The sequence below is a fragment of the Alligator sinensis genome, unplaced genomic scaffold (assembly GCF_000455745.1).
Source record: "Alligator sinensis unplaced genomic scaffold, ASM45574v1 scaffold479_1, whole genome shotgun sequence".
In the NCBI taxonomy this organism is placed as follows: domain Eukaryota; kingdom Metazoa; phylum Chordata; order Crocodylia; family Alligatoridae; genus Alligator; species Alligator sinensis.
In genome coordinates this window covers 488,759-507,355 of record NW_005842324.1, presented here as the reverse complement: position 1 = coordinate 507,355, position 18,597 = coordinate 488,759, and the positions used below count along the sequence as shown (strand labels likewise).

The 18,597-nt window shown below is 41.6% G+C and overlaps 1 protein-coding gene across 2 annotated transcripts in view; it reads right to left on the bottom strand.

Moving 5' to 3' along the window:
• The window catches only part of CDK14 (cyclin dependent kinase 14), a 624,401-nt gene that overhangs the window by 408,309 nt on the left and 197,495 nt on the right, over positions 1-18,597 (bottom strand). For both annotated transcript variants that reach the window (XM_014522234.2, XM_025210005.1), the window contains exon 4: positions 11,184-11,263. In XM_014522234.2, coding sequence (XP_014377720.1) covers positions 11,184-11,263 — 80 coding nt within the window. The remainder of the gene's footprint in view (positions 1-11,183; positions 11,264-18,597) is intronic.

Genomic DNA, 18,597 nt, shown 5'->3' with positions numbered 1-18,597 from the left:
TTCCTGGGTTAATGGATCTGTAATGTGCTATATTTGGCCTCAGCACAAGATCCTTTATAGTTCACATTCAAAATGCACATTGAAGAAACAAGAACACCTCCCTCAAAGGAAGTGAAAACCGACCAAAAACCCTATAATTAAAGTAGCAAATAAAGAGGCTAGGAAAGAATTCCTGCTACTGCAAAGTTACAAAGGTTTTTTTTAACCATTGAAAAAAAAGTTTGACCACATTCTTTTCCTTCCTGAATTGAGCCCTTGAACAAAAGCCAAAGGAAGGTCATGATTTTTGTGGGTAGGATAATCTGGAAAAAAAAAACACCAATTCTTTGCAGTGAGTTTAGCTACAAGAAACAGCAAATTATCAGGCATTTTTTCATTGCAATCTTGAGAAGACTCAGACCTTTCAGACGCATGAGAACCTCTTAAATGACATTTCCTAGCAAAGTTTGTTTAAAGTTCAGATTCTTAATGGAGAACTTCATTGTCTCATGTTTATGAAGTGACATATACTTAATAACAGGGACTCTTGGGAAGTGAAAACAAATGTGAATGCTGCAAATATTAACAGCAAAAAGCCTACAAAAGAGGTGATATGGGTAGACACTATCCCATCTCTGTTGCTTTCAAGAAACTGCATAGAGGCTGCAATCATTCAGTCAGTATATTAGAGAAGGGGCAAATAGCACAGTACAGTTTGGCAGCCTGAAAAAATGCTATGCAATGACACTGGCCTGTCCCCTTGCAATAAAGCCAAGTGGGACTAGAAGCAGAAACAGAGGGGAGCCACGTAGATGATAGTTGCCAACTGGCAACAAGAAAAATAACCATCTTCCTCTATGATGGCCAGACACACACTGTCACCTGGCCTATTTTAGTCATCACCTGCCTATTTTAGTCATTTTACCAGCCTCACAGCTAATTCAGAACAAAAGGATGGAAGGATTCTGCAAGAAGGAAAAAAAATCCACTCCAAAAAACAAAAACCTGAAGGGAGAGGGAAGTGCTTCTGATGGAAACAAAACACAAGGATGGGAGATTCTGCAACTTCCCTAGGCTCCAAGTAGTTCTACTCTTAACATCTCTGTGTCTCACAGATGCATACATAAGCAAATACACAGATGCACACAAATATAAACACGCAAAAGTGAATATCACAGAAACTTTGCTGAGAAACCGAAGACTCAATCAGAAAATTCCCCAAATTTAAGGTTTCTTCTGTATCATTCCTAGCATGGGTGACTGGTACCTCCTGAGTTAGCGGGGGCACTTGCCGCCCCGCCAGCAGCCAGTCAGCAACCAGGGGGTCCCCCAGGACCAATCGTGCCAACTGGGGAGGGGGTCTCCCTGTGGCTAATCGCACCAACTGAGGCAGGGAGTCCACCATGGCTGATTGCGTCAACCCGGAAGTGGCAGCAGCCCGCCACTGGCACTTCCAGGTGCACCGCCACCACTTCTGGGTGGGCACAATTAGCCGCAGGGGACCACGGGGATCACTTCTCTTGGTGCCCCAGCTGGCACGCTTGGGGGTGCACCAGCGCTCTTTCCTGTCCCCCCTGGTTGGGAACGCTGCCTGTCAGGGGGTGCACCAGCGCTCTTCAGGGGGTGCACATGCACTCCCTATGTGTCACCACTGATTCCTAGCCAAGTTGTATACATAGATTCATAGATTGTCGGGTTGGAAGGGACCTCAGAAGATCATTGGGTCCAGCCCCCTGCACCAGACAGGAAAGACAACTGGGGTCAGGTGACCCCAGCAAGGTGACTGTCAAGTCTCTTGAAGATTTCCAGGGTAGGCAATTGCACCACCTCTGGAGGGAACTTATTCCATAGTCTGGACACCCTAGCTGTGAAGAAGTTTCTCCTAATGTTGAGCCTGAAACGGTCTTCATGGAGTTTGTGACCATTACTCCTAGTTTTCCCCAAGGGTGCTCTGGTGAACAGTTGATGTACACTCCTCCCAAAACAAGTACTCTACTCCCAGCCTGGTAACAGTGTGAGAGCTCACAGTGGCCAGAGGAACCACTGCAAGGGCACACTGAAAGCATACCTCAAGAAAACAGATGCTAACATCAAGAGTTGGGAGGAGCTGGCTGCCAACTGACTCCAAGGGTACTGCAACCTCTCCTTACACTAGAATGTATTACTGCCATTTTGTAATGCACTGGCAACCCACTGGCCCACTCAGAGCTAGGGTGTTCTCAGTGGGCACACACTCTGAAAGCTTCAAAATACAACCTTTGTCCCACAAGCCAGATGTGACTTGTGGAGCTGTCGTGCAGCCCATGAGGATCCCCACAGGTCTGAAAAACTGGCAGCAGGGGAGCATTGGCAGAGTTAAATTGCCATAGCAGTTAACTTCAGAGTTAAAGGGCCTGGAACGTCAAACTAAAAGAGAGTCAAGCCCTAGAGAGATGAAATGGTTACACAAGTATAATCAACATTGCAATGGTGTCAAAAAAAAATGTAGTGAACAACAAATGCAAAACCCAACTTTGCCCAATCTGATGGAGAAAGGATTAGGGTAAAACTATAATAATGTAAGTTACACCAGTTTAGGCCCTGGGCACATGATCTGTTAATGTAGTATAACTTACAAAGGTTTTATATACTGGGTCAGTTATATAGATGTCTGGAACAGACGCACAGACAGTTCAGTGCAGGCAGATGCCTGAGCAAGCAAGTTCTAGAGAGACAGTAATAGCCTGTTTGCACTGAGCAAACTGGTACACTGGGATGGAAGTGAAGACACAACCCATGCAGCGGTCTAACTTACACAAGTGTGGCTTTAATGCAGCTCTTCTTCGCTAACTCTACGAAGGAAATTACGTCAGATTATGGCTATATGCCGTGGGTTGGCTCCTTCTTTACACTTGTATCAGGACCGATCACACTGGCATAAATGTTCCATATGTTCAGGGCCTAGATTTCATGTGCTCATGTCTATTCTGAGGTAACTATATGCAAACATCTGGTCCCTAGCAGTAATAAGCACCTGGTTAGCTACATGCCTATCCTAAATTAGGATAGGCTGGTCCTGATCCCAATGTATTTTATATCGGTATGCAAAACCAATGTAAATTAGGGAGGGATTTGTGGACATCTATCAAGGCCCTCAGCTCCACAAAGCAAGGTAGTAGAAAGACCAGAAGATGTTTGTCCACATATACATAGAGGGAGAAAACCTGTAAAAATAGTTTCATATTGATCATAAGGAATGCCATTACTCAATACTGAATAAGATAAAAAACCACAGAAAGATCAGGAAAGAAAGTCGTTTCAAGAAACAGTTTCCATTACAGTTCAACTATTCATCTAAACGATCAGAGGCTTTGCTAAGGTTATTACAGGAAATTAAGCAGGAATAATATATAAGATAAAAGTTTGGACTGGTGGCTGTAGGGTGATTTTAATATCACCCTTTTGGAGAAGCCTAGTGATATCAATATTTCACACTGAGATAGTGATTGCAATATTAAAAAACTTGTACCTGACTTAACACAAAAACATTCTCATTGGCCAATACAACTTTTATACAACATAGGCAAATAAATCATTTCCACAAAAAACTTGGATGTCTGAGACATAATACAGAGTGGAATAGTAGGGTGACAATTTATATACTGGCAAGCAGTACTGAGTTTGTGTAATTCAGATGTCATGTAGCCGGAAGATGATGTAGGCTAAAAGGTGGCCTATTATAACTGTCATCTATTTACACTCTCCTGTTAGCTGCTTTTCTTACTATAATCATCTCTATTCTGGCTCCTCAGAAGTAAATTTAAAAAAAAAAACTTAAATTCAGTGAGATGAAGTCAGAGGTGAATGGATCCAGAAAGCTGCACATCAGTAAGCAAGTTGGACAACTCTTAGGAAGTGTTAGTTGGGATAACTCACATACAGAGACCCTCTTCTGAATTTGCCCTAATGAATTCAAGAGACAACAAAGGAGCAAGAACAGATGAGCACTTGTAAACATGATCCTATTCTCATGCAAATATCTCTATTTAAGATAAATGGGAAAAAAGACATTGAAAATAGACGCTGTGTAAGCAGAATCACTCTCTAAGCAAAGCGTTTTCTCTGAAACTCTTAGGGGCACATCTGGCCTTTACACAAATTCACCATTTTACTATTTTCTGTTTCTTATGATGCTTTACTTTTCTTAATTTTTATTCTTCAATATATTGTTCTTTACAGAACTAGCTTGGCCTTTTCTTCTGCTTTTGCATAAACCCAGTAACTTATTTTTTCTTCAGTCACAGATTCCATTTTTTATCCTTTATTTTGCTGCATTTCTTAATCTTTTTTCCTTATTGCCTTGTTTTCCTTTGAGTCTCATTCTGTTGCTGTCACAATGGCAACAATATGCCTCTCTCTACACACAAGCCAACTACAAAATTCCCTCAGCATGAGCACTGTTCAAGATTTCTGTCTGCAACTTCCCTCTAATTAACATCACACATCATCTCCAACAGGAACACAATGCAGACAATTTTTTCTCCCACAGCTTTACACAAGGAGCCATGAGAGATGTTAAACAATTAATTTACACCAGTTTTAATTTATAAATAACTGGACTTCTGCCTGAATTTGATTTACACTGGAAAATAAGAAAATAGAGCATGAGTCAGCAAACAAACAAAAAAAAACTTGTCTGGCTTTCACACTGGCATTACACATAAACTGGTTGAAGTGATCAGAAACTTGTTTAAACCTGTAACAGAATAGATATTCAGTGCACATAAACCATCTTAAAAATGGCTGAAACTAGTATGAGATGAACCTGGCTGAATGCAGTATCAGATTTAAATGATTTGGCTCAACCCTGTCTATGCAATGTCTGTCCCAGACCCCTTGCTGGTTTAAGATAAACCAGACACCCCCAGCATCCTGGCAGTATGATGTAATGGGGAGAGGTTATTGTTTTGTTGATCAGGTGATAAACACTATTATCAGCCCCCTGCTGGCTTGCTCACCTGTCAGTTTGCTGCAAACAATATAAAGAAGCAGGGAGGGAGATTGAAAAGCTCTGTATCATCAACAGATGCATGCACTGCACACCCTGCTCACCTTGCCTCAGAGTGCTAGCAGGGGGCTAGGGTCTGGCAACACTCCCGCAAGCAGGTAAAAGCCTGGGATGGTAAACACAGACCTCCCTAATCAGAGCATCCTGCTCAGGTGCAAGGGAAGGGAGGGCTGCTCTAGCACCCCCCGGCTTCTAGCCTGAGCCACTGCAGGCATGTGACTGAATTTCCTCATTCCAGAGAGAATGTCTGTCCAGTTACAAACTAGTTCATTCTAGCCAGGTTAGCCTAACCTGCAAATATTGAAATCAACTGAGGCTCAGGCTTTTGGAATATGTGTCCCTAGCCATTATGAAAGACTTGAGAAAGAAATCTGTGTGCTGTGTCCCTGCCCCCCACAGTCCCCTGGCGCATGATGATATAACACAGGGTTTTGCCTTAGATTAGATAACACTACTATATAGATAACTGAAATTAGAATTCAATCTCATCTGTAAAGTGTAGTTTTTTAGTTCCAGGTATTCTAATCCAAATTGTAGGGCAGAAGGCCTTAATCAGCAAGTGGAGACCAAAAAAAATACTCTTCAATCAGATCTAAGTAGCTCATAGTCTTATAGCCTCAACACTTTTCAGTCAAGCACATCAGGCATCTTCAAGAGTGCAATATCAATTATTCATCTATGTTCTTTCCATTTTTATTTCTAAAATTAGTGATATTATCAATTGACACAGTTCTGCTACATCTTTATAATTATTATCTTCACCACATTACCTTTCAATCTATTTTGCTAACCTTTTCTGGTTCTGAGCTAAGATTTGTGTCCAGCAAAAATGAAAATATATGAAGCAAACCTCTCACATTTCCCCTCAACATGTCCAGGTTTTTCTCTTATTTAATGGTATAAGTATAGCTAAAGCAGGAAATTTCCTTCTCCCTCCTAGTCCCCCTAGTCTGTATGCAGTTCATACCAGTAGAATTTATTCTGATGTGAAAAGGAAAATAAAGTAAACCAGTTTAAGGCCATTTATACTGGACTAGCACTAGCATATGCTAACTGACATGTACTGCTATAACTTTTTTTTTTTGCTAGATCAGGTCCAAGTTCAAAGTAAATCTAGGACAGGGTAGGCAACCTTTCCTGGCTGCAAGCCAAAGTGACCCATCCCAGATCAGAGGCAATAGGAGGACAACACCTGCAGCCAAAGTCCTACATCCATGGGCCATATCCAGTGGCTCCATGGGAATGGATCAGGCCCATGAGCCATAGTTTGCTGACACCTAATCTAGGAGACATGGGTCAAATTCACCCATCCCCTGGGCCAGATCTGAACCATGGAGCTCCTCAGGGGCCAGACTGGCATCAAGGTGAGGGATGTTGGGGTGGGTGGCAGGGGGGACGGGACCTACAGGGGTTTTTCATAGATTCATATATTGTTAGGGGTTGGAAGGAACCTTGCAGATCATCGGGTCCAGCACCCCTGCTCTAGGCAGGAAGACAACTAGGGTTAGGTGACACCAGTGAGGTGACTGTCCAGTTTCCTCTTGAAAGCCTCCAGGGTAGGTGACTGTACCACCTCTGGAGGGAGTTTATTCCACTGTCTGGACACCCTGACTGTGAAGGAGTTTTTCCTGGTATTAAGCCTGAAGCAGCCTTACAAGAGTTTGTATCCATTGGTCCTGGTCTTCCCAGGAGTGCCCTAGTGAACAATTCACCAAGCTCCTGATGCACACCTCTGATATAGTGGTAAGCTGCTATCAAGTCCCCTCTCAACCTTCTCTTCTTTAGACTAAAGAGGCCCAGGTCCCTCAGCCTTTCCTTGTATGGCTTGCCTTGCAAGTCCCTGATCATACGGGTGGCTCTTTTCTGGACCCGCTCCAGTTTTTCCATGTCCTTATTGAAGTGTGGCGCCCAGAGCTGGACGCAGTACTCCAACTGCGGTCTCACCAGTGCTGAGTACAGAAGGAATATCACTTCCTTAGTTTTACATGAGATGCATCAGTTAATAAATGCCAGCATGTTATTTGCTCTCCTGACCACTGCCTCGCACTGATGGCTCATATTCATGCGACGGTCAATCATTACCCCTAGGTCCCTTTCGGCCACGGTGCAAGTCAAGCTGCCACCACCAAGCCTGTATGTATGTTGAGGGTTGTTTGCCCCCAGATGGAGCACTTTACACTTAGAAGTGTTAAACTTCATCTGGTCCCAGTCTGCCCAACTCTTGAACTTGTCTAGGTCTGCCTGTATCTGCAACCTATCTTCTGACATGACCACACTGCCCCATAACTTGGTGTCATCCATGAACTTGGCCAGTAAGCTTTTCACTCCACATCCAAATCATTGATAAAGATGTTGAAAAGCACAGGTCCAAGCATGGACCCCTGAGGGACACCACTGGCCACTTTGCGCCAGGATGACACATCCATTCATGAGAACTCTCTGGGTCCTACCCTGTAGCCAGCTTCCTACCCACTGAACCATTGAGCAGCTAAGCCCACAATCTTCCAGTTTTCCCACAAGGATATTGTGGGATACTAGACCAAAAGCCTTTTGGAAGTCTACGTATATAACATCTACCTTGTATCCTATGTCCAGGTGGCAAGAGACCTGGTCATACAAGGAGACGAGATTGGTAAGACAAGACCTACCCATGACAAAGCCATGCTGACTGTCATTCAGAATCTTACCTTCCGCAAGTGTATCACAAATAGATTATTTAATAAGATTTTCCAGGATTTTCCATGGGATTGAGGTTAGGCTGATTGGCCTATAATTGCCCAAGTCCTCCCTCTTCCCCTTCTTAAAGATGGGCACAATGTTGGCCCTCTTCCAATCCTCAGGGGTCTGCCTGTGTGCTGTGAATTCTGAAAGAGTTTTGCCAGGGGTTCCACGATGACTTCAGCCAGCTCCTTCAGCACTCTCGGATGGGGTCCATCCAGTCCCGCTGACTTATAAATGTCTAGCTTTTCTAGTTGGTATTGCACCCGCTCAGCATCCACAGTGGGGAGGCTGCCAATCCCGGTGTGCCCCCTATGAGCCTTATCTCAGTTGACTTTCCCCATGGTCCGGTGAAATACCAAAGCAAAGTGGGCATTCAGGAGTTCAGTTTTTTCCTGAACATCAGTTACCAGCTGTCGTGAGGTGTTAAGCAGGGGTCCCATGCTTCCATTTCTTTTCCTTCTACTGCCTAAATACCTAAAGGAGGACTTCGTATTGTCCTTGACTCCCGTAGCTAACCTAAACTCAGTCTTCCCTACAAGTGTTGGCCACTGTAGTATGGTCCTTCTTGAGGACCATCCCTAGCTTCCACTGTGCATACATCTCTTTTTTGTTTTTTTAGAGGACAGCAATGTCCCTATTAAGCCAGGAGGCAGGAATGGTTTTCTTTTGTGCTTTCGAGGATCATATCTTTGAGCAACAACCACTCTTCATGCACCCCATTTGCCTTCCTTTCCTGGTCCTGCATTGCCTCCCCTACTAATGCTCTGAGCCTGTCACAGTCAGCATTTTTGAAGTCCAGAACTTCAATCCTGCTGGTTGATTTGTCGACCTTGTGGCAGATGGTGAACCTGATCATTTCATGGTCTCTGTCACCCTGGTTACCGTCAATGTTCAAACCACACACCAGATCATATCCCTTGGCCAAGACCAAGTCTAGGAGAGCATTACCTCTGGTTGGCCCTTGCACTTTCTGGGTCAGGAAGAGCTCCTCGATCACAGTCAGGAAGCTGCATGAACGATCTGACCTAGCCAAGTGTTCCTCCCAATCTATGTGCGGGTAATTGAAGTCACCCATGACAACCAAGTCCCTTGCATGCTCAGCTCTGTCAGTTCTCAAGAGAACTCCAGATCTAGCTCCTCCCCTTGGTTTGGTGGCCTGTAGTAGTTTGGTGGCCTACAGTTAGGTTTCTCTCACCTTGTCATCGTCCTCCCCCACCGTAGCTTGACCCAGAGGGTTTCAAGTTGCTTATCTTTGAAGCCAATGTCAGCCTCCAGAGAGGTGTACTGCTCTCTCACGTAGAGAGCTACCCCTCCACCTTTTCTCCCTACTCTGTCCCTTCTGTGCAGGGGGTAGCCATCTGTTAATGCACCTGTCATTCGCCCATGTCCCCAACGAGGCTCTGTACCCCAGATTTCAATGGAGAGCACCAAACTTCAATTCCTAGCCCCTCTAGGAGCCCTGCGGCCCAGACAATATGGCTCTGTGGGCCGGATCCAGCCTACAAGCCATATGTTTGATACCCTTGTTCTAGAGCATAAATGAAGATGAGTCAACTGGTTGGGCTTATTAGAGCTGTTGGGTTTTCCGTTTGTTTTGGGAGGTTCTTGTTGGGGGGTGGGGCAAGGAAGTTTAATGTGTACTAAATTCACTAACAACTTGCAAAAATATTACAGACTTGAAATATTAGCAGCTCAATCACAGTATGATATTAACATTTGAAGTAGTTGTCTTACATATACCTAGTTACCAATATGACTCCATAAGAAAACTATTTAAAAGTAAATATTATTTATATTTGCACTGAAATATGTATGTATCTGAGATTACTCTATTATTATTCGAGCAATACTACAGATAAGAGACAATGGCAGACCTGCATCACAATAGCATTACAACAGCATATCACTGAGCGCATCTACACATGCAGTTAGGAAGGCTGAATAAACTCAAGCACAGTTCGCACCAAAGTTTATTGTTCATGGGTGCAGCATTTACATATTGAGCCGTGGCAGCACAGACCCAGCTGACAGAGTCCAGGGGCTCAGCCCGCCAGCCCAGAGCTGCTCTGCCCCAGCTCAGCGTGCTGTGGAGGGGCTGGCTGGGGCACATGAGTGCTACAGTACAGGGCTAGCCAGTAGGCAGCCCCTGCACTGTAGCACTCGTGTGCCCTAGCCAGCTCTGGTCACTGTCTGCATATGCAATGCAGTACACTAAATAACTCTGCCATAGAATAGTATTTGTATCAGGCAGTACTATCCTATGGCACAGTTAATTAGTTTACTCTGGCCTAATAGCACTGTATGTGTAGATGGGGGATACTTTACTGCAAGCTAATTAGTCAACTCCACAGTAAAGCACATGTGTAGATGACCCCACTGAGTCTCTTTTCATTCCCCTCTCCTCCTTCCTGGGGGCAGGGGGATCACCTTCGTTATGAAGTTGGCTCAGTCTTAAGAAAGGCTTGCTTTATTCTGCCAAGATAAAAGTACCAATCTTGGCTGACGTTTTGATGTACTCTGGACCCTCCTCCCTATTCTGGCAATTATACTGAGGTTATCAACATACTTTAGACAGATTACTGAATAGCTGGGAAAAAAAAAAAAAAGTTCTGACTTTAGCTACTACTACTTTAGCTGAACTTAAATCAGTGACTGCATGGTAAATTGTTTGAAATTTTATCCCCCCATGCCCATCTTTAGTACCTTCTAACACAGTGGGCCTGTACAAAGAAGACATGTACACTGACTTCTGAAAAGGAGTTAGAAGCAGCCAGGCTCAGATAAAGAAGCTGTCATCAGGAAACACTGGAGAGGCTGACAAGGAAGGATAAAGGGAGTGGAGTAGAAAGCATGAACAGACCTCTCATACTCAGCTAGATAAGAGTCATTCCTAAGCCAGACAGAACAGTCAGTGGGGCAAAACAACTGAAACCATGCACAGGAAGTTAACTAAGAAGATAAATCAGTCAGCATTGCTTTTAAAGGGGTTACCATATTTATCTCTGAACCTTATAAGACCTCAGTGAAAAATGAGGGAAATATTCATGGAATGCAACCTCAAGTAAATAAAAAGTTAAATCAGTCCTTATTTTAGGTGCAGCTTCATAATAAACATTGATATTGAACCAAACTCCTTCAAATCTTATCAGTGACACTCTTACTCCCACCCCAAACACACACATGCTCTATTCACGATGTCATTTGCACCCACACTAGCAGGTCTTATAAACAAAGTAGGGGCACAGATTTGTTTTTTTTAACAAGAACTCCTACACTGGAGGGAGGATTCGATTTTTAAAGTACCAAAATCTCCTGCTACAGGAAATATAACCATATAATTTAAAGTCTCATGCTATTCAATATAGTGTGGCATTGAAAAGAACAAGTGCAATGTTATAACAAAAACCACAAACAATCATTAAACATGAGTGCATACCTTCCCTGATAGCTGTAAATGGAGTTCCTTCCTCTTCTTGTAATCTAATCACCTTCAATGCCCACAATTTCCCATTTACCCTGGGGGGGAAAGAGGAATGAAGTAAAGAGAGAAACAGACAAAATTAAGGAAAAAAGGAAAAAAACCCAAATATGTCAATAATACAGCTAATTTTCCCCACATGTATTCATTTTCTTCCTGTCAGTATCAATGATTCACTTGTGGCACAGCAAAAAAACACTTCATAACCTTCATAATGTCAACTTTAAATATTCACACTCGTATGTAATCCAAGAAGTGATCTCAGTTTTCTATGAGTCAGTCTCTGTTTCCTTTCTTTCATAGCACTTAACTGAAGACTTTGTTAAAAGAAAGTATAGCATTGTAGAAAAATGGCTTTAGTATATCTGTTCATTTTTCAATCATTTAGTACAAGAGAAATATTAATTTTAATATTTATTGTGCTCTTCTAATTGTATGAGATGCTATAATAATTACCTTTTAAGTTGTGGAAACTTGAGATGGAAAATACCTATTAGGTCATCCTGATCATTTCTCCTTAGGGCGAGCAGGATTCTTCCTTATGGTACATTCTAGTCTAGTTGCCTGGACTAGTTTTAGATTACAATGACTCCCGTGTATTATGTTTAAAATGTTTTCTAATGAACCCAACTTCTTTTCAACTCTATTCTAGCTTCTAACATTTATATTATTAAATATCATTTCTGTCTCATTCAACTGTAAATTGACTCATTAGCTGTAAATCCAGTCTATTCAGAAAATGTATCCAGGTGAAAACTTGTCAAAAATGGAATTGGATAACCAATGCCATCTTCTATATTCTCCCCCTCAAGAAGTTGCTTTTGTTTTAGAACGTTTAAAGATTTGCCAGGTCTGAAAAAGATGGTTAGGGTGGGTGTAGGATTCTAAAATGGCACTGTATAGCTGCAAATAGGAGTGATTATTATTACCATTTCCTTCTTTACAAGCAGAAATAGCCTTTGCAACTGCAGAGTCCAGCAAGCCTACAGAGCTTTCACACACTGGCAGTTATGGAGGCTATTCCTTATTGCAATATGTTGGTCTGAATCTTAAAGCAAGATGACATGGACATCTGATCTCCTAAATCTTCAATCTAAATGTTCCCTTTGGCTTTAGTTTTTAATCTTTGTACTTAAAAGTATTTGCAATGACAGGATTGCTACAGTATTTTTTTCTTCCCCTTAACATTTATTATTAGTATTTAACATTTACAGTGTGATGAGAATACCTGAAGGTTACAACTAGACAGTTCTGTTGCATCAGGCACTGTACAAACACATAATAAACTGGTGACTCTTTTAAAAAGCCTGTTTTTCAAGGAGTGGGTTGTTCAGCAGCTTTCTGAACTTGAGGGCCTCTTTATAGTACTTCCAATTGGGAATCCAAGAACTGTGATGTTTACAGTCACAAGCCATTGTTGGAAAAAAGAGAATGGCTAAACTGCTAATTCACAGTGTCAGGCAGCAGTGTTGAAACAGTTCCCACTGCCTCTTGCATGCTACCTGTTGGCTGGAAAACAGAATAGCTGCCTGAGTGCAGCGGTGAGTTGAGCAGAACTACACAGGTTGGGGAAAAGCAGAATAAATGAGGCCACAGTACTTCAAGTAGAAGCAGCAGTGTGCCAAGCAGTGAGGTAACTGTTAACTTTTTAGCATGGTAAATTACTATTGTAGACATGCACACAATCCCATAATGTCAATTTGAAAATTAATCTGAGTTTCACATTTATTAGCACTTTAAATTATTACTATAATGTGTAATATTATATAATACATGGGGTTTTCAACCTTTTTGGGTCAATGTACCCCCGGCGGCTGGTCAAGAAGGAAGGAGTTCCCCAGCGGCCAGTAGACAAGCGCCCGGGGGGGATACTGGCCGATCAGTGAGTGGAGGGGTAAGGTGCAGTTTCCCAGAAACCTCTGCACCTATCTCCTTCAAACATGGCAGGCTTCATGCCCTCAGAAGGGGCTTCCATCCCTGCAAGTTTCATCCAAATCAGGCTACAAATGACAAAGTTATAGGCTATAATGGGGAAGCATGAAACTGCCTATGGACAAAATGTCGAAACAGCAAAACAGTTTAGACAAAATGAAACAGAACAGTGCTTTCAAAACTAAACAAAACTCAAAATAAAACACTGTTTTGTCAAAATGATGAAATGGAAGTCAAAGTGGAACGGTGCCGTTTTGCACAGCCCTAGTATATAGCTATACCAGCATGGTACTGCACCCGGGGTAATCAGATGCACTAAAAAGCAAGACTTATTAGCCTGGGAAATTCTACAGCATGGCACTGTGCCAGGACTAACATGGTATCTCTATATCGCATATGCACTGAGAAGATATACCACAATTACTCTCTGTGGTACTTAGCACCCAGGATACAGCCTTTTCTAGAGAACATAAAAATCTGAAGATACACATTATACAGGTGCAGGACTAAGAGGATTATTTTCAAACGGTGTCAATGGAAAAGCAAATCTTCAGGAAGGATGGAAATGAGGCAAGGGTGGGAGTCTCTCAGCCGAAGATCATCATGGGTATTCCATTTATATATGGCAATATGGACAAAGAGGGAAGCAGACAAACAATATATTAAAGTTGGAGCCACTAGTAGAAGAGGAGATGGGCAGGCTAAGAGACTGCAATACAAGATAAAAAACAATAAGTAGGGGAGGTAGTTTTACGAAGGTTTGTGTTTATGCTCTTATAATTCTGAGGTTATTTGTCTAATCTCAGTGATTTACAACCAAGGTACCACAGCACTCTGGGGTGCCATAAGATTCTTTTAAAGGTACCGCTAAATATCAGCACTGTTAGAATGATGTACCATTCACAAGCTAAACCCAGAGATTTCAAATAAGGAATCCACAGTGTCAAAAACATTCTGGAACTTCCTGTGGTCTGAACTCTTTCCAACTAAAGAATGACTCTATTATTTTTCCATGGTCAAAAGCAAGTAAAAGCCAGGATTTTCCAAAGGGTGCCTTCAGTTTAACAAGGGGTGGCTCCAGTTTAATGAGGTTGAGAACCACTGGTCAATCTTCTGTGTACCCAGGAATTTTACCACCAACTAGAAATTAAAGTAGGAAAACTACACAATTAATATTGATGAAATAGGAAGCATATATAGTGCTCTTAAATTGGATCATAGGAATGTAGGGCTGAAAGGAACCTCATGATGTCATCTAGTACAGCCCCCTGCTCAAGGCAGGATCATCCATGACTAAACCACCCCAGCCAAATGTCTGTCTACCTTGTTCCAGTGCTCTACCATCCTTATAGTTAGAAAATTCTTCCGAATTTCCAACCTAAATATCCTGAGACAGCTTCAGGCTACTGCTGCTAGACCTGACCTCTAAGGCCACAGATAACAGTCTATCTCCATCCTCTTTATAATTGTCCTTCAGGTATTTGAAGATTTAGAAGATCCCACCCCTACCTTCACTCTTCTCCTCTCCAAATTAAATAACCCTAGTTGTTTCAGTCTTTCCTCATAAATCTTGCCTCCCATGCCCCTAGTCATTTTTGTCATTCTGTGCTGGACTCTTTTCAATCTTTCCACACCTTTCTTAAAGTGTTGGGCCAAAAATTGGGTACAGTACTTCACATGAGGTCTCACCTGTGCCAAATAAAGTAGATGAGGCAACTGAACTGTCTCACTTAGGCCCCTGGCACAAGTTACTTAGGACATAATTAACCAGTTAATCACATCTTAGATAGTTACCCAGCCACACATTAATGCAATTAATGGCATGATAAAACAAGAAATAAGCCGCAACGTTATTACACTAAAAATGTGTAAGAACTTCATGGCTAGTTCCTATTACGCCATTAACTGAATGTGTAGTCAGGGCTCCCAATCTCCAGGGTGCATGGGAGCCCTTTTCTTTCTTCCTTTTCATCTGATTGCTGCTCCGAGCCCTGGGGACACATCAGAGTTAAGGGTTCCAACGTGACGGAGGCTGGGAGCCATGATCAGCTGCTGCTCCTAGCTGCATGGGTGCATCCGAAAGCCTTGACTCCAATATACCTTCTCCACTGGGAGGAGCAGCACATTAGTGCTCCCAGCCTGCATCCCTGCAGCACATCAGGGCTCCACTGCACCCCTGCAGCTGGGAGACCAGATCAGCTGCTGGGACTCCCAGCTGCAGGAGTTTACTACTTTCCAGTGCAGGCAATATGGAGAAATGGGAACTGATGCCACATCATTGCAGGAAGCGTGATTGTGGAGATCACACATCAAATCCCATCATGCCTTCAACTGCACATCTGCCAGGTGCCTTGGTTATCATTAGCACTGTGTGTGCTATTTGTCATTGCTTTGATGGAAAGCTAGACCGCTATCACCATTGTTAAAATGATTTAACTCAGGAGCACTTGGTTGCTCTGCAATCGCAATGTCTTCCTTTTTATAATATGTATTTCAAAGATACCCATCTGTTATCTTTTAAAAATACCCCCCAAATGTTACCCTAATCTTGCTCCAGTTAATTATGCAAAAATGGGAGTATTCTTTAATGTGCATTTTGGGGACAACAGAAACTACATTATCAATCAGTTCATAGTAATAAGTGGATGTATTTTCATCCTCCAGCTGTTCTTAGTGATGCAATCTTAGTCTTGCCATGCATTGTCAAAAGTGCAGATGTGGCTATCATAGAATTTCCTTAAAATCTACACTGAAGAAAATTGTTATGCTGCAAAGTAGCTCTCCAGCCTATTAAAATTAGCCCTTGATTTATTTGGATGGTAATCACAGAATCTTTTCTAGTAAGACCACCCAGATGAATGACTTAATCTTTAGCTTCTGTGCCTTGTGTTCAGTACTTTTTATTATTACTTTCAAACCTAAGTAGAAAGTACTAATGGGCATAGAACCATTTAGGCAACCTGACAATAAGCCATGTTATGGCCTTTTCTGACATCAAGATGGATTAATTCCAAATCCATACTCACTTTTCTCCCCACTCAAAACATGGTTTCACAACATTTCAGAATGGTAAATAATTTTGCTGCCAGATTGCTTCTCTTTTCTCAGCAACTCCCATCCATGATGCAAATTGTTTTACTACCTCTTATTAAGCAGAATATTGATTATTAAATTCTGGTCTTCTAACATAAATCACTGCATGGTTCTGTTCTCTGCTAAACTAATAGGCTTGCACTTAACTCCTTCTTTCCTCTCCCTTATCCAAATATTCTTTGAGATGGGCTGCAGGAGTTCTTCCCAGCTGTAAATGTCACTTGAAATAATTCTCTGATAGGGACACTGTTCATTCTGATTCTCTGGGTATAAAAATCATGATCAGCCGACAAACAGAATGCTTAGGCTCATGAGAATGTAAAATGTTAATCATAGCTACTATCCTTTCCATATTTTAAAATAATTAGGTTTTAGAATTTTATTATAAACTGTTTTGGTATGCCTTGCATGGTAGACAATAAAGAAATAAGGGTTCATATACATTTTATGTGGCACATAACAAATTATGTGTATTCTAAAATTATAAATGAGCTTCAGACTATTTCAACAACATGCTTCAAAACAAAAACCTTAATAAACTAACATGCACTATACTGCATTTTCCAAAGTATCAAATGGAACACCACCCAAATAAATTACCTTGAGAAAATCTTACTATTTATTGGAAAATGTAAGAGATCACAAATAATTTAATGCTCTAAAGCATCATCAACAAAATATAATGCTAATGAGTATAAAGCAACTGAGGGCTAATTGGTTTTGCTGAGGATAATGCAGATAATGCATATACAAGAACAAAAAAGTAAAAGTGGAACAATACTATATTTTCACAATTTTTTCAGTTACATTCAGATGTAGTGAATGTCCTAAATTTAATACTCTTAAAGAGTTTGATTCACATAAAATGGGTCAGACTAGATGGCCCACTGAGGTCCCTTCTGACTCTATGAATCTATAAAATCTGCCTCGGTCTGTTTATTTTGTATAGAATGTTATTGCTGGCTAAAGTTGAAGCTTAGCTCACAGCTCTAGCAAACAGAGTTTGGGAACATTTCAGTAAAGGAAGAAAAATCAGCAGATGGCATTTTTACTGTTATAACATTCCTGATTTTACTTTCATATCTCAGGGAACTCATTTGTATAAAAATGTAAATCTTAGTAAATACAGAGATATTCATTTGCATAAAAAATATGAATTCCTATATAATGAAAATGCCTTAACAGCAAAAACAAATTCTATAGGTAACTTTATACGCTGATGTTCAAAGCTGGAAATAGATGGTAGTTTTAATAAATCCCCACTCTGTCAGCATTCTACTTTGGTAAAATCTGGTGTAGATGCAAATTGGTCAGATTTCAAAGACAACTGACAGAAAACAAACTGGTTTTTGCAATAAGCAAAATGTATCTTTTCACCATTACTGCTTGACAGAAACCTGTGAAAACATGGACTATATTATTAACATTATATATACTATATATTTCTGTTCCAGAAATGGGGTGCTTACATATTTACTATTTTGCTTTTTTCTAAGTGTTCAAAAGCACAGTGTGATACTAAAAAATCTCTGTTCAACTGTTAACACACTTTTATCTGCAACTCTTTAAAAATCTAGACAGTTATTCTTTTGATTGATTTCTGATCTTTTGAAATAAACAATACATTAAGGACTATTTTAATGCAGCTATTTATGATGACCTGATTATGAAAAAGATCTACAGCTTCCAAGAGTCGCAATAAGATTTAGAATGCCCATTATATCACAATTAAAAATGGCAACTCAAACACTTCACTTCGCTAGAGGAAGGTCAGGGAAAGTGTGGGTTTCTTACTGAATGGGGGAGGCAACTTAGTGACAGATAATGAGCAAAAGGCCGAAGTACTCAATCCCTTTGTTATCTCAGTCTTTCCAGGCAAGGTCAGCTCCCAGAGTACTGCACTGGGCAGCACAGTTTGGGGAGGAAGCCAGCAGTCCTCAGCGGTGAAAGAACAGGTTACAGACTATTTAGAAAAACTGGATGTGTACAAGTTCATGGGGCCAGATGCAATGCAGCTAAGGGTGCTGAGTTGCCTGATGTGACCGAAGAGCCATTGGCCATTATCTTTGAAAACTCATGGCGATCAGTCAAGGTCCCGGACAACTGGAAAAGGGCAAATACAGGGCCCATCTTTAAGAAAGGGAAGAAAGAGGATCCAGGGAACTTCAGACTAGTCAGTCTCACCTCAGTCCCTGGAAAAATTATGGAGCAGATCCCCAAGGAATCAGATTTATTAATTTGTCAGACCATGGCCTGGGGTGCTGCGAACCAAGCCTGCCCAGCAGAGTCTGCACACAGGTGCCTTATTGGTGCTTCAATGTCAGCCTGCTCCAAGATTCCTCCTTCC